General features: G+C 31.1%; 1 protein-coding gene across 3 annotated transcripts; it reads right to left on the reverse strand.

Moving 5' to 3' along the window:
* Nucleotides 1–909: 909 nt before the first annotated feature.
* LOC100162548 (splicing factor 3B subunit 3) lies at nt 910–13,905 on the reverse strand. 3 transcript variants are annotated; one of them, XM_003246153.3, is made up of 18 exons: nt 13,422–13,902; nt 12,552–12,804; nt 11,370–11,540; nt 11,134–11,306; nt 10,305–10,559; nt 9,173–9,414; nt 8,931–9,109; nt 7,099–7,254; nt 5,902–6,209; nt 5,113–5,268; nt 4,786–5,055; nt 4,179–4,714; nt 3,988–4,104; nt 3,027–3,192; nt 2,746–2,958; nt 2,267–2,416; nt 1,385–1,582; nt 910–1,318 (listed from the first exon to the last, which is right to left on the reverse strand). In XM_003246153.3, the coding sequence occupies exons 2-18, from the start codon at nt 12,775–12,777 to the stop codon at nt 1,178–1,180; spliced, it is 3,657 nt and encodes a 1,218-aa protein (XP_003246201.1). In that variant the 5' UTR covers nt 12,778–12,804; nt 13,422–13,902; the 3' UTR covers nt 910–1,177. The 3 variants fall into 3 exon arrangements, with proteins under 3 accessions (XP_003246201.1, XP_008185558.1, XP_008185559.1); XM_008187336.2 differs by lacking the exon at nt 13,422–13,902 and adding an exon at nt 12,909–13,193; XM_008187337.3 differs by lacking the exons at nt 910–1,318; nt 1,385–1,582; nt 2,267–2,416; ... (4 more) ...; nt 4,786–5,055; nt 5,113–5,268 and adding an exon at nt 6,739–6,773 and having other exon boundaries at nt 6,073–6,209; nt 13,422–13,905.
* Nucleotides 13,906–14,282: the final 377 nt, after the last annotated feature.

A 14,282-nucleotide genomic window follows, 5' to 3' on the forward strand; every position in this document is an offset into this window, starting at 1 on the left:
CTCCATTAAAAGTTAATTAAAAATCTACCCTTAGTGGCATTAACCCTATTTTTTAATGCACTAAATGCATTCACGCACAAGACAAACCACACCCGACACACATGGACGAGGTTCCTTTTTATACAATATTTTCTTTTTGCAGACGAATTACCATTGGCCTAGTTTTTGTATTCACGTCACCTGCTCCAGACTCTGCTTTTATTTATTTATTCTTAATAACTCCTAATGTTAAAGAATAATTAATACAGCAGTTATAGATGAGTTCTATATTAACCTATTCAAACTTTAAAACTGTAATTGTCAATGTATAATACAACACCAGTGTTTGTTCCACCACGCCTTTAAACAACGAATAAATCGTCGGCGGAGCATTGTTCCTGTTGTGTATGGTACCTTCTTTCAGACGACGCATCACACCACCCTCCGACAACTAATGAGTGTGCTAGAGTCTAGCAGCTAGGAATTTTATTTTGCAGTATCAGGATGGTGAACCGCGATCCATTAATTAAAATAGTACCCACTCATCTATCCTGTCAACAATGGAGACAAGTTTCTACTACTATTCATATATCAATATTACCTCAAGTTCATAGACGCAAATTGTAGGGATCTAACCCCACCAAAAAAAATATGGTTTTTAGTTGAGTGAGAACGAAGTTACCATTAAATTGATGTTGAAAATGTTTGGCCCCCCTGAAATTTTTATGGATTCACGCCTATGTTCAAATTCATTCCTTTTTAATATTCAATCAAAACAATAAATACCCTAATCACCTTTAAGGCTGTATCCAGTGCTTGATTAGAATATAATAATTACAAGGAGTACGAATATTAATATTTACCTATAATATTTACCTCTAAAAATTTTAAGAATACAATTTTTGATAGATAAAAAAGGACAAAGAAAAATAATTTGGTCAAAAAATTGTTTACTAAACTATTTGGTGAACTCATTAATACATGATGCTAAAACAATATCATGGTCTTATGAATAGATCTATTACACATAAAAGTATTCAACATGACACACTGTGCTTAGACCAGGAACTTATTTTAACAAAGTTAGGCGTTTTGTTAATTAAATTTGAACTGAACAACTTATTAAATAAAAATATAATTAATTACATATCAAATTGTTTAAAATAAATATAATACAAATACTAAGGTAAGATATAAATTAGAATGCATATCTTGTCCTAATGTCTTCAAGTCTTTTAGACACTTCAGCAGGTGTTTTGTCAAGATCTGCTGCAATGCTTTTCTGTTTTGCAATATCAATAGAATTATATTGTTCACAAAGGTCACCATCACAAACATTCTACATTAAAAAGAGGAAATCAGTTACTCAATATTGTAAAAAAAATTGTTGAATTAATTCACTTACTTTTACAGGGAAATAATAGGATCGATATGATAAATGATCTCTTCCACAAAGTGGTGGGTTCTCAGATCGCATGTGCATTTCAAGATGCTGGAAAAAGTCTTGTTCTTCATGAGCAGTAAATGGCACGAGAACACCAATGGTACCAGTCACAGTAGCATAAACTAGAGACTCAGAACCACCCGGTATCAATGTAGCTTTCTAAAACAAAAATAAGAATACTTATTATTAATAACGATTAATATTCATTATTAATGTGATAGGAAGTTCTGATATTAATTCAAAACTTGAAATTTTTTATGATTGTATATATTTTAGATATAGATGATATAACCATTATATCATTAGACATATTACATTAAAATTCATTAAATTAAAAACAGCTATCATTTTTTTTATTTTTTTATTTTATACAGACTTAACACCTATAAGTAATTATTGATAAATAGTTTGAGCATGTAAGTTTAAGATAATTTAATCTTCAATTTAAAAACCAAAATTTAAATAATCAATAATATAATTTATTATGTAGTGTCAATGGACGGTCTAATTCCAAGACAGTTAAATTGGTTTCAAGACTATGTCTTTTATTAACGAATTTGTTTATTGTAAATAAATAATACAGATAAATATTGTATCATCAAATCTATAAATTTTTATTTATACTAATGATTTAATTTTTATAAAATTGTCTGATCAGCCATAATAAGAATTAATCATTTACAACTCATAAGTCTAACGTGTACAAGTTATTAACATCATCTCAAACAATTTTTTATATTTATCAAATAAAATAGTAAATTAAAAACAACCATAGGATACAAAAAATAGAAATAGAAAATGTATGGATATTTTTTAATTAAATTAACATATTATATTACATACTTGTATTGAAGTACAAATTTCTCCAATGTGGAAATTCACAATGAAATCAGCTTTTTGGGAAGCTCCATTAAGTAAACCACGATCCCACAGGCTTTTATTACCTGTTGGATCATCATCAACCTCATCGGATATTGATGAAGCTAGGCGAACCTAAAATTGTTTTAACTTAGATTATTATTTTTTCCTTTCACTTTTCACAAAAATTAACATGGTCTAATTTCTAATAAGTTATTAAATTAATTTTTATAAAATTGTCTGATCAGTCATAGTAAAAATGAATCATTTACAACTCATAAGTCTAACGTGTGCGAGATATTAACATCATCTCAAACAATTTTTTTATATTTATCAAATGAAATTAAAAACAAAGGGTACAAAAAAACCAATATTATAGAAATACATATTAAATGGATATTTTTTAATTAAATTAACATATTATATTACATACTTGTATTGAAGTATAAATTTAAAAAACGTACCACTGATATATTTCCACATTTGTCAGCTGTAGCAACTGTATTGTAATCAAGTATTTCCATAGCAGTAATATATCTAGGTTGTGTATCATCAGCAAAAATAATTAATTGATTTTCATTACGCTTATATCGTACCATATATACACTTTCTTGAACATCACTCACATATATTCTACAGCCCATAACACGAATTCCCATTATTAATAATGGTATTTGCTGTAAGATAGTAACAATTTAATAAACATTTAACAAAGTAATATAATAATTTATAAATATTAACTCACTTTATTTTCACATTTCCGTAAGAGTTTCTTTTTACCAATATCATAAAGTCGTAAAATTCTACCAATACCAATTATCACACGTCCCTGAAATCCGCATATTGCAGTTGGTACATTATCAACAGTAGTCTTATGGACCAGTTCCAAGGAAGTGCACGTAGGGTTAACTCTGAAAACAACAATATATAATATAAAAACAAATGTTAATTAATATAAGAACACTATTATTGTTAAGTAAAATCTGATGTATTTATTTAGATATTTTATTTATTTATTTATATTTACGGGTCTAGCCCTTTGGAAAAACAAAGTTAGATATATACAGATTAACAATTAAATTCTAGTTATAAGTACTAGATAACAAAAAAAACATTATAATTATAAAGATATACATAGGTACGGTATAAGCATTAACAGAGGCGGGAAGCGTCAACATTGGCAAGAGACATTATATCTTGTGATAGGTACATTCGCTAAATAATTAGAGGTGTAAGAAGGAATGTAGAAAGGAGCATTATTTCGAGAAAAACGTTGAGGTACTCTAAAATTAATAAGGCTTAAAAGGTAAGGCGAATCTATGTTACCTGACAACAATCCATTCAGAAACTTAAACCCTAGAGTGATTCTCCGATTAGAAAGCGTATCAATATTGAGGAATTCGGAAATAGGGGCGTAATCGTGAGGCTGATGGTGTATATCTAAAATAAATCCAGCGAAACTAAGGAATTTTCTTTGCACCATTTCAAGTTGTCGAGAGTTGCCTGCGGTATATGGATTCCAAAGAACAGCACCATACTCTAATAAAGGACGGACAAGCGAACAGAAAAGAATTTTTAAAGATTGTCCTAGCTTAAAGTCGTGAGCCAATCTCTTTAGGAACTCAAGCATTTTGTAAGCTTTTAAAATTAAATTTAAAAAAAATTAAATTTTAATTTGTTTTTAAAACATATTCATCTTAACCTACTTATAAGTGTATATATATCCACAGGTAACATGTCTTGGGTTCAGGTGAAGTTCATTTGCAACACCAAAAAGAACAAACTGTGAATCTGGATAACTTGAAAAACGTACTAGAGCAACACTGCAAAATACAAAGGTATAAATCAACAAGAAAAAAAACTAGAAATATGTAACATATTAAAATTTAATACAAACCTCATTACTGCTTCATTTTGAGGGAACCTATAAACAGCTTCTGTTATGCCTTGAACTGGATTAAACAATCTGACTAATGATGCCCACATTCCAGGACCAGCTTTCGGAGCACCAAAAATATTTTCTGGTAAATCTTCATTCAAAAAAGCTTCAGCCATTTCCTTGGCTAATTCTTGTTCTTCCTCTCCAGCAGCTTCCTGCATTTCTTCTGCCATTTGTATCCGCCTCTGTTTTTTGGTTTGCTCAGTGTAGGCATTGTGTTCAGTTTCAACCACAATTAAATGAGCAGAATCAGGGTGGATAACAAACTTCCTGGGCGTATACTCAACCGGGAATGAAACTTGGTTGAAAACAGCACCCAATTTTTCTAATGCCAAAATTCGCAAGGTATTACCAGATATAGCAACTATGCCTTCGGGACACTGTTCAGAAGAGAAACCGGATGCATATTCCAAACTTTCATACGACAGTGGAGTTAGATGAAAACGATTTTGATAATAATAACTGAGCCATGATCTACTTGACATGGCAAGTACCTATAAAAAAATATAAACATGACTAAAATAACACGTTTTGTAAATGATAATTTGTTAAAGGTACAACTTACTGCTTCATTTCCCCTGGTTCTGATTTTAAATAGTTTTACAGGTTTGCCTCCCAAGTAACGGGCTCGCGTATCAGCCATTTCTCCAGTAACACCATCCAGTACTGTACGAAGTAAAACACCATTTTGTAAACCAATGTTCAAATACAGCATTGAAAGTGAATTCATTGCTGGTTCATCTGAAGAACCGCCATCACTAGCGCCCATTTCTACAATACATAATGATTCTGGCATGGCCGGTATCGCTTGCATTTTTAGTTGTACTAAACAGTCCTTTGAATACAAAATTAATATTACAATATTAGAAACAATAACAAAATAAAAACTTACTGTAGTATCTAAAGAAATGATACGGACAGTTTCATCGGTCAAACCAACAGCTAAAAAGCGTGACATCTGTTCCCCAGAAGGGGCATTTGCTAATGCCATACAAAGAACATCAGAATTCATTTCTTTACGATCTTTATGTTCATTTAAATGTCCAGTCTAGAGAAAAATACATCAATTATCACTAAAATTGAATACAATAAAATATTTAAGAATCAAATTTAATATCAAGAAACAAAAAATGTGTAAACATGGTTCACTTCAATGAGCATTTATCGGCTATTAGAAGGCGACATATTTGCTATTTTATCTAGCATCAATTTTATAAATTTTTGTAATTATCCAATTTAAAATAAATAATTCAAATGTATAATGCACATGACCTCACTTTATTTAGTTATACAATTTTTGATTGTATGGTAAATGTACAAACATGGTTCACTTCAATGAGCATGTATCGGCTTTTAGAAGGCGACATATTTGTTATTTTTTTTTAGCATCTTTTAAAATAATTTATTTGAAACATTTCATTAAATTTAATATTTCATATTATTAATGATGCAATTAAGTTAATAAATATAATATAATAGCCTAAATAGTCATTAGTAATAGTAAAATTCATGATATTGTTATCTCAACAATAAAAAGTACTATAATCTACCTAAATTGTTTTATTTTTTAGAGCTAGTTTGAGCATAACTATCAGTAAATGATGTGATTTTTTAGGGTATACTCATGAACATTATTGTAGAGTATACTGTCTCATTCAACAATAATAGATAATTTATTTACCGGATCCATTTCAAAATATACAAGTTCACCACCACCAAGGGCAATTACAACTTGTCGTTGATTAGCCGCACACTTAACAATCTTCTTTTTTTCAGGGGCTTTCCAGTCGTGCATTCGTTTATCGGAACGTATGTGACGCACACCATTAGGATAAATTTGTACAACAGCATCATCACCTAATGGAGAACAAGATAGTGTTGGCGTAGTTCCTAAGAAACCTGAATCCGAAACTTCTTCCACAGTTTCTCCAATAGACAATACTAGAGTGGCATTTGAGAAAGACACAATGATATAGGCATCAAAATTTTCTGAAAGAATGAAAACAAAAAAAATTATAATAAAATATTGATTCAAATGTTGGTAGATGGATAAGTTTTGGATCAAAAAGGAAAACAAAATGTAAAACAATTTAACTATGATCTCTTCAGAAACAAAATAAAAAGTTGGCTAGTATTGAAAAAAGTTGAGTTATCAGAAATATAACAGAAAGGTTAATATTATATTATATCATTAAATTATTCAAAAATCAGAATACGGTAAAAACTTTTGGAGACTTGAAGTTGTATTTTATCAAAATAAGTTAAACTATGTTGTGATCAATAGTAGACAACTAGTTGATTGTTTAGTGTTGGAATGTCCAATATTAGGACTCATCCCATTAACATCAAGATGCTGAAACAGTGAAAATATTATACACCAGTATTTTCTTGTCAGTTTATAATTTATCTTACAACATAAATTAAGAAACTCGTTTTTCTTTAATTATTTCGGCTGAGGAAGTGTTCTTATTTTATAAATGGATTTCTTCAATCACTCCCGTCCAACTCTAAAACTTACCTATTTGATTCAGAGCCACTACGGTGATTCAATACCTGAAAAATAAACGAACTGATGTTTGATAGATTTTATAATCTATTCACCAGCGCATTAATATACGATTGGATTTTAAGATTTTATAAGAATATTCAAATATAAGAGTGGACATTTTGGGAGGTTTTAAGATAATTTGTTAATAACCTAAGTACCTACCTAATTATAGATGAAAGATAAAGCAAACAAATTAAGTATTGGTACACCCTAATACTTAAATATAATAACTTTTTAAGTTTAAGAACAATCAATTATAAAATTAAAAATAAATATTAATCCAAATTCTGTATACTATTTTGTGTTAAAAATGTATGTTTAAAATCTTACCATCCGCTCTTCTTTTCACGGTCCATACTGCATTTGGACTCCCAGGTAGTTCAGATACTGCCATTTCTGAAACTTCAAGTCCATGCCTTAAAACTCTTAAGGTAGATCTTGAACCTCGACCACAAGCCATATATAATTGTGGAGTATCTTCAGCGGCTAAACACAAAATCAATATCTGCATTAAATAATTGAAAAAAGTTCAAAAAACATAACTTTAACTTTTAACCGAAATAATTTAAACAGTTGGTAATATGTTTGATTTATACTTAAGTAGTTAAAATCCTTAATCAGATCCGCAGATTAACACTGGCATCATTTAACATTCAGTGAAATCGTGTATTTTATCATAATTTTTAAGAAGATATTTTTGAATAATGAAAAATAATCTTTATTTTAGAAGATAAACATATAGAATGTATCGAGTGTTTCCACACAACTAGTTTAATCAACAACTAAGCTGTAGGATAGTTAAACGAATTTTTCTCCCAACCAATATTGAACTTTTAACCAAAATGATCAAAAATGGTAAGTTGTTGGTAATAAGTTTGATTTTGTTATAAGTCAAGTTGTAATTTCTAAATCAGATCCGCAGATTAACACTGGCATCATTTAATGTTCAGTGAAATCGTGTATGTTATCATCATTTTTAAATAGCTAATAGGTATTAGTATGAATATTGAAGAATTGCATTTATTTTAGAACATATAATTAAATATAAAAATGTATCGAGTGTTTCCACACAACTAGTTTAATCAACAACTAAGCTGTAGGATAGTTAAACGAATTTTTCTCCCAACCAATATTGAACTTTTAACCAAAATGATCAAAAATGGTAAGTTGTTGGTAATATGTTTGATTTTGTTATAAGTCAAGTTGAAATTTCTAATTCAGATCCGCAGATTAACACTGGCATCATTTAACTTTCAGTGAAATCGTGTATTTTATCATCATTTTTAAGAAGGTATTTTTGAATAATGAAAAATAGTCTTTTATTTTAGAAGATAAACATATAAAATGTATCGAGTGTTTCCACACAACTAGTTTATCAACAACTAAGCTGTAGGATAGTTAAACGAATTTTTCTCCCAACCAATATTGAACTTTTAACCAAAATGATCAAAAATGGTAAGTTGTTGGTAATATGTTTGATTTTATTAAAAGTCAAGTTGAAATTTCTAAATCAGATCCGCAGATTAACACTGACATCATTTAACATTCAGTGAAATCGTGTATTTTATCATCATTTTTAAGAGAATAATAGGTTGTTACCCAGGAATATTGAAAAATGGTCTTTACTTTAGAACATAAACTTATTGAAATATAAAAATGTATCGAGTGTTTCCACACAACTAGTTTAATCAACAACTAAGCTGTAGGATAGTTAAACGAATTTTTCTCCCAACCAATATTGAACTTTTAACCAAAATGATCAAAAATGGTAAGTTGTTGGTAATATGTTTGATTTTATTAAAAGTCAAGTTGAAATTTCTAAATCAGATCCGCAGATTAACACTGACATCATTTAACATTCAGTGAAATCGTGTATTTTATCATCATTTTTAAGAGAATAATAGGTTGTTACCCAGGAATATTGAAAAATGGTCTTTACTTTAGAACATAAACTTATTGAAATATAATAATGTATCGAGTGTTTCCACACAACTAGTTTAATCAACAACTAAGCTGTAGGATAGTTAAACGATTTTATTTTCCCAACCAATATTGAACTTTTAATCAAAATGATCAAAAATGGTAAGTTGTTGGTAAATCTATTTATCTAGTTTAAATAAGTCCCATCATATTAAGATAAGTATACAATGTAAGATCATTACCTAAATCAGCAACTTGACACGCCATGATAGGTGATAATGAGTCCATTTCATCAACTAATACTAAATTTCTCAGTTGTCTTGGAGCAAAAAAAAATGTATCTCCTTCTTCAAGAGGCATTGCTGAACTGAACTCTGGCTCGTCGTCATCATCACCCAAATTAGCAATCTGGTACAGGTAACTGTATAATTTGAAAATATTAATACTTGTTTGTTATCAATCAAGTTTCAATTATAATACTTACTGGTTACCAAACTCTGATGCTACAAATAAAAACCCAGTTTTTAGAACGCACATGGCAGAAGCTACGGGGACAGTATCAAAATACTTCAGTCTAATTTCTGTAACAAACTCTTCGTTGGTCTCTAATGTCACTTTGAAAACATCACCTTGTTCAGTCTGAACCAAGAAGAAAAACATAGATTTAGTCTTGTGTGTAGCACTACAAACTAGAATCATTCCTCTTTCGGGATCGTCCAAATCATTCTGAAAATGTAAAACAACTTTATTATCATCAAATCAAATCATTAATTATATTTATGTATAGGGTACCTATTTACTTATTTTTAACAAATACAGTACATATTGTGGTTTAAATTTTTAACTGTTTAGTATCAGACAGTACAGAAAGAAATTATACTAAATAAAATCCAGACATATAAGTATTATCTATTACTATAGCACTCAATTTACGACCGATGTGGGAAAAATACTCGCACATAAGAGATACCTATGGTGCATTGATATATAATTCAATAGGTACATACTAATTTCATAGTACTTAACCTGCATTTGTTAATGCTTGTTAATCACCCACAGCCAGTTTTAAGTTACGCAACACTGTATTAACTTCAACATACATCAATTTTGTAATTTTTAAAATGGTAACCATTATAAGAAAATATTAAATAAACTAATAAATTAATACCACACCAGCATTTGTCATTATTTTATAATCGCATAACATACCAAATGTACGTTCAGCTGTTCACATAGTTTTACAAATATCAAAGTAACAATATTGTTTGTTTTTTGTCCCAGGTGCTATTCAATATTTTTATTCAAAAGCAAATTCGGACTAATATTAAAATTAAAAAAACTGAATGTGAACATTACTGTTATGCGCTTGTAAGACATAGAAAATAAATGTTGGCGTGACATCCTCGTAATATACTTATATTATCTAATTACTGTTAGATAGTACTAATAATGAATTACATTCATATCAAATATAATCCAATAAAACATGTAGCACAATATAATATTATTGTAGCACTCATTAACGACCGGTGTGGGAAAAATACTCGCACACAAGAGATACCTATAGTGCACTAAAACAAAATAGAAATAACATTATATCAAAAAAATCTATTTACACGTCTACGTGGAATTGGACATCGAATGTCTGATTGTTCTCCTTGATTTTTGTAGGTAATATAATTTTCTGAACATATTAGTACACCACCCGGTCCATCTTTATCACCAGGAACAGTAATAAGAGAATTAGCGTGTTCTTCTAAAGGTTCACTATATTTACGAACTACATGATTTAAACCAAAATCAACTTCATAAAATGTCAAAGTCTGCCTTGTAGTTTGTACAGCTTCTCCAGTTGGATCTGCGTCAACTTCCTACAAACATGAATAAAATAAAGGTATTTATATTTTATTTATTTATTATGAAATCATGGGCATTAAGATATTATATTATAATATAATAAGAAAATTAATATAAAATATGAATAATAAGTTAATTCTATTTTTGTGAAATATGGAATAAACTATATTTCCTTGAATCAATTTTAAATATTTTATACTTTAATTTGCAATTTTTGTTATTTATCTTGGTATTGGTACTGAAAACGATGATGAAGTTAGAAATAGGAATAGATATCCGAAGTTTATCGTTTTCATAACTATTGTAACTACCTATTCTAATATAATACCATGAATGAGTTTTATGGATAACCAGAATGCACGGTACAAAAACCCTACTACAAATCTCAAGAGACTTTGTATAATTATTTATGGTGACACAATGTTATTCATAACAAACCAAGGCATGTTTCTATTGAATCGTTCAAGCAAATGTAACTTGTTAAAATAAAAAAAGACTTCACCACCATTTACAGCATACCAAAATACAGAAGTTTTCCCCAAAAGTTAGTTAAAAATATTGTTTTGTACATTCTAACATTTTGTTTACCTCATAGTCAATTTCAAGGCAAGCAAAAATTGGATTGTCAAAAGCTACATCAATTCCAACCATGTGGTACACAAGTGTATTGCTTTTATTAGCTTCCAAAGGTGATGAAATTGTAAGCCGTGCTTCAGCATCTCTGTTAGGAATGTACACTAATTTTTGTTTTTCTACCGCACCTAGAGTAAATGTTAGAAAATTAGTAACAAATATTTATTTATTTGTACTTATTTAAGATATACCAATCATTATAGCTCTTCCCTTTGGATCAATGGCCAAATACTGTCCCGGAACAATTCGCCTGCATCCACTCTTTCCAAAAGTTTCTTGATGCACTTTATCTAAGACATTTTTTGAAGGCAGATACTCCAATATAACAATTCTTCCAGAATCAGAACCAACAACTATGTAATCTAAAGTATAATTTTAACACATATTAGAACAAATTAAAATAAGTAGATACTTAAATAAAATTTTATTTTCAAATAATAATAAAATTGAAGGACATTCTACAATCGACTATATATATTTATAGTGTTGGGGAATAGAGTAGCGTATTGGAAACTATACTCCGCGCCACGAGAGAACGCATACGACTCACACATCCAAATGCCCGAGCTCCGCAGTCTCGAGGCAAAATTTCCCTCACCATGCATACAGTGATAGTCTGTGCATACAGCGGACAAGTAACACAATATAAACACATGTAGATAATTTCTTGATCGCCGTTATCCATTATGATTGTGGTTTATGAATTAAGAAAAGTAAAAACATATATGGGCGTGAAACCGCGGAACAGGACACGTTACAAAAGAATATGGAATTGAAAAAATGTTATGGTTGCACGATGCGCAAAATAAAAACTTGTTTTGGTTGGCTGCAGTATGCGTTCTCTCGTGGCGTGGAGTATAGTATTCTTCTGTTTCTTTGGTTTGCTTGTTTTCAAGGTTACTCAAATATTTAAGCAACACAACATGCCATATCTTATGCCGGGTCCACACATACTATACTCGGTCAGGTTAAGAGCGCCCAAACTCGCGCATGCATACTGAGCTGCAGACAGCTTTCAGACCCCCCCCCCCCGACGCCCTGTGATTGGTCGGCATTGCACGCCCGCCGTGTATATACTCATGGCACACCACAGCGCATGCACAAACAGTACTAGTATTCGTCAGAGCGACTGGGCACTCTTAACCTGAACAGAGTATAAAAAAGATAGCAAAAAACTCAACTTTACCATCACAGACTATAATTTTATATAAATTGTAGTTTTGTTGTCTCTACATGGACCCGGTCTTATACCAAATAATTGAATATTGAAAAATATATGTATGTAGTTAAGAACGAATTAATACTGAAATATCCTAGCAAAAAAAAATATTATGTTAAGGTAGTTAAAACATGGTAAAAAAACCGGATTTTACCTTTAGTACCGCCGGACTGCCTAAAACTCATCAAAGCACGGATAATTCCAAATACTTCTACAGTTAACAATGTGTGGACTTTGCCAGTATTTGGATCAGGTCTCATTAGCTCTAAAGACTTTCCTCGAGAGACTAAAATTTCCTGTACTTTTCCTCCACTGAAATTTCCATGGATAGCGTGCGTAATGCCGCTACCCCGTTGCAATGTCATATTGTACAAATACATGATTATGTCTTTTTCTGTTCAGTTTATCTAGAATAAAAACAAATAAATTAATTTAACACATTATGTCAAAAAACATAAGCTACCTAGTATATACTTTAAAATATTATAATATAATATAACATAATACCTACATTAATAGGAATCGGGTATATCACGTTATAATAGTACAGCACCAAAATAATGCTACGAAAGTTTAAAAAAAAGAAAATGGATAAGTAGGTAGTTAGTAGTTACTGCGAAATGACAACGGAAGTCGAAAACCGGGTAACGTTTTGTTGTCTTGTTAGACTTTAGTCGGTTTTATGAAACATGCGCACGCGTACCGAGTCGATACACGCATATCAAGGGCGGCGCATGCTGGCGTGCAAACAGCACACAGCATAGCTTGACTTTTGAACAGTTTGGCGGGGCGGGTTAGGAGCGGCGTAAATTGTAAAAATGATGTCTTAACCTCAAAAAAATACATATTCAAATTTTCTGTGGTAGCCGGCGGTGGAGGAGAGGGTCGGAGGGACCAGTCGGAATACACACTTTAACATTACTATGGCCAGCGTCTTGAATGGCGGAAAAAGATTAAAATAAAATGTGATAGTTAGTTGCGTGGTCTGAAATGTAAATACTGACTAATAAAACTTTTATATTACCTGTCGAGGTACCTAGTCTAGTCTCTTCCGTTCACGCAGCAATCGCACTACGACGAACGAACGGCGAAGGTTTTTGGTAGCATTGTCGAGAACACGTCTGGCGAAAGCCAGACAGAACGATCAATCGGCCAAGACGGCGATCCTTCAGACGGGTCTAAACTCGATTGCTCGCCCGTTCACAATAGGAAGCGGCAGACTGCCGGCACATACGAACCATTTGCCTTTGCTGTGTTTGGTGATGAACACGCGTTATATATTGTACTAATAAGTTAAAACGAATGACTTCTATAGGTTCGTGCTCAAGTAGCAATCACGAGGCATAAAAACTTCACTAAGTAACGACGGACGAGAATTTGCAACTTGAGAGTTGAGAACAAAAATATTAAATATAGTTATACAGACGCTATAATAGTATATCGGTCGGACGGACGACGCGGCGAAGCCATTACGGCGTTACCATTTGGCATTTAGTATTAGTAATTACCAAATACCAGTTACCACGGTGCATCGCCACAACGTCGCGTGTGGTGGGCGGTCTGCGTGACAGTTGTACCACATGTGACAATAAGAAATTACTCTTATCGTCTTGTTCCTACTGTGCCGCTTTTATTCCCACGCATTTTCGAATATTCGAAATCTATCATGCTGTATTTATAAAGGGCACATAAAAAGTTGGAAAATTATTAGTTTGTCCCGTATAATTGTGGATACCGATAAATACCCCATCAGAAACTCGTCATATTATTGGAACTGTATTTTTATTGAATCATATTTCTTAGGAATCGTAATCTTTGAAAAATATTTTTTCTGAATAAAATTATCTAGTATAAATTTACAAGTCAATAGGTTATAAGGGGATAG

This window comes from Acyrthosiphon pisum, chromosome A1, assembly GCF_005508785.2.
Source record: "Acyrthosiphon pisum isolate AL4f chromosome A1, pea_aphid_22Mar2018_4r6ur, whole genome shotgun sequence".
Lineage (NCBI taxonomy): Eukaryota > Metazoa > Arthropoda > Insecta > Hemiptera > Aphididae > Acyrthosiphon > Acyrthosiphon pisum.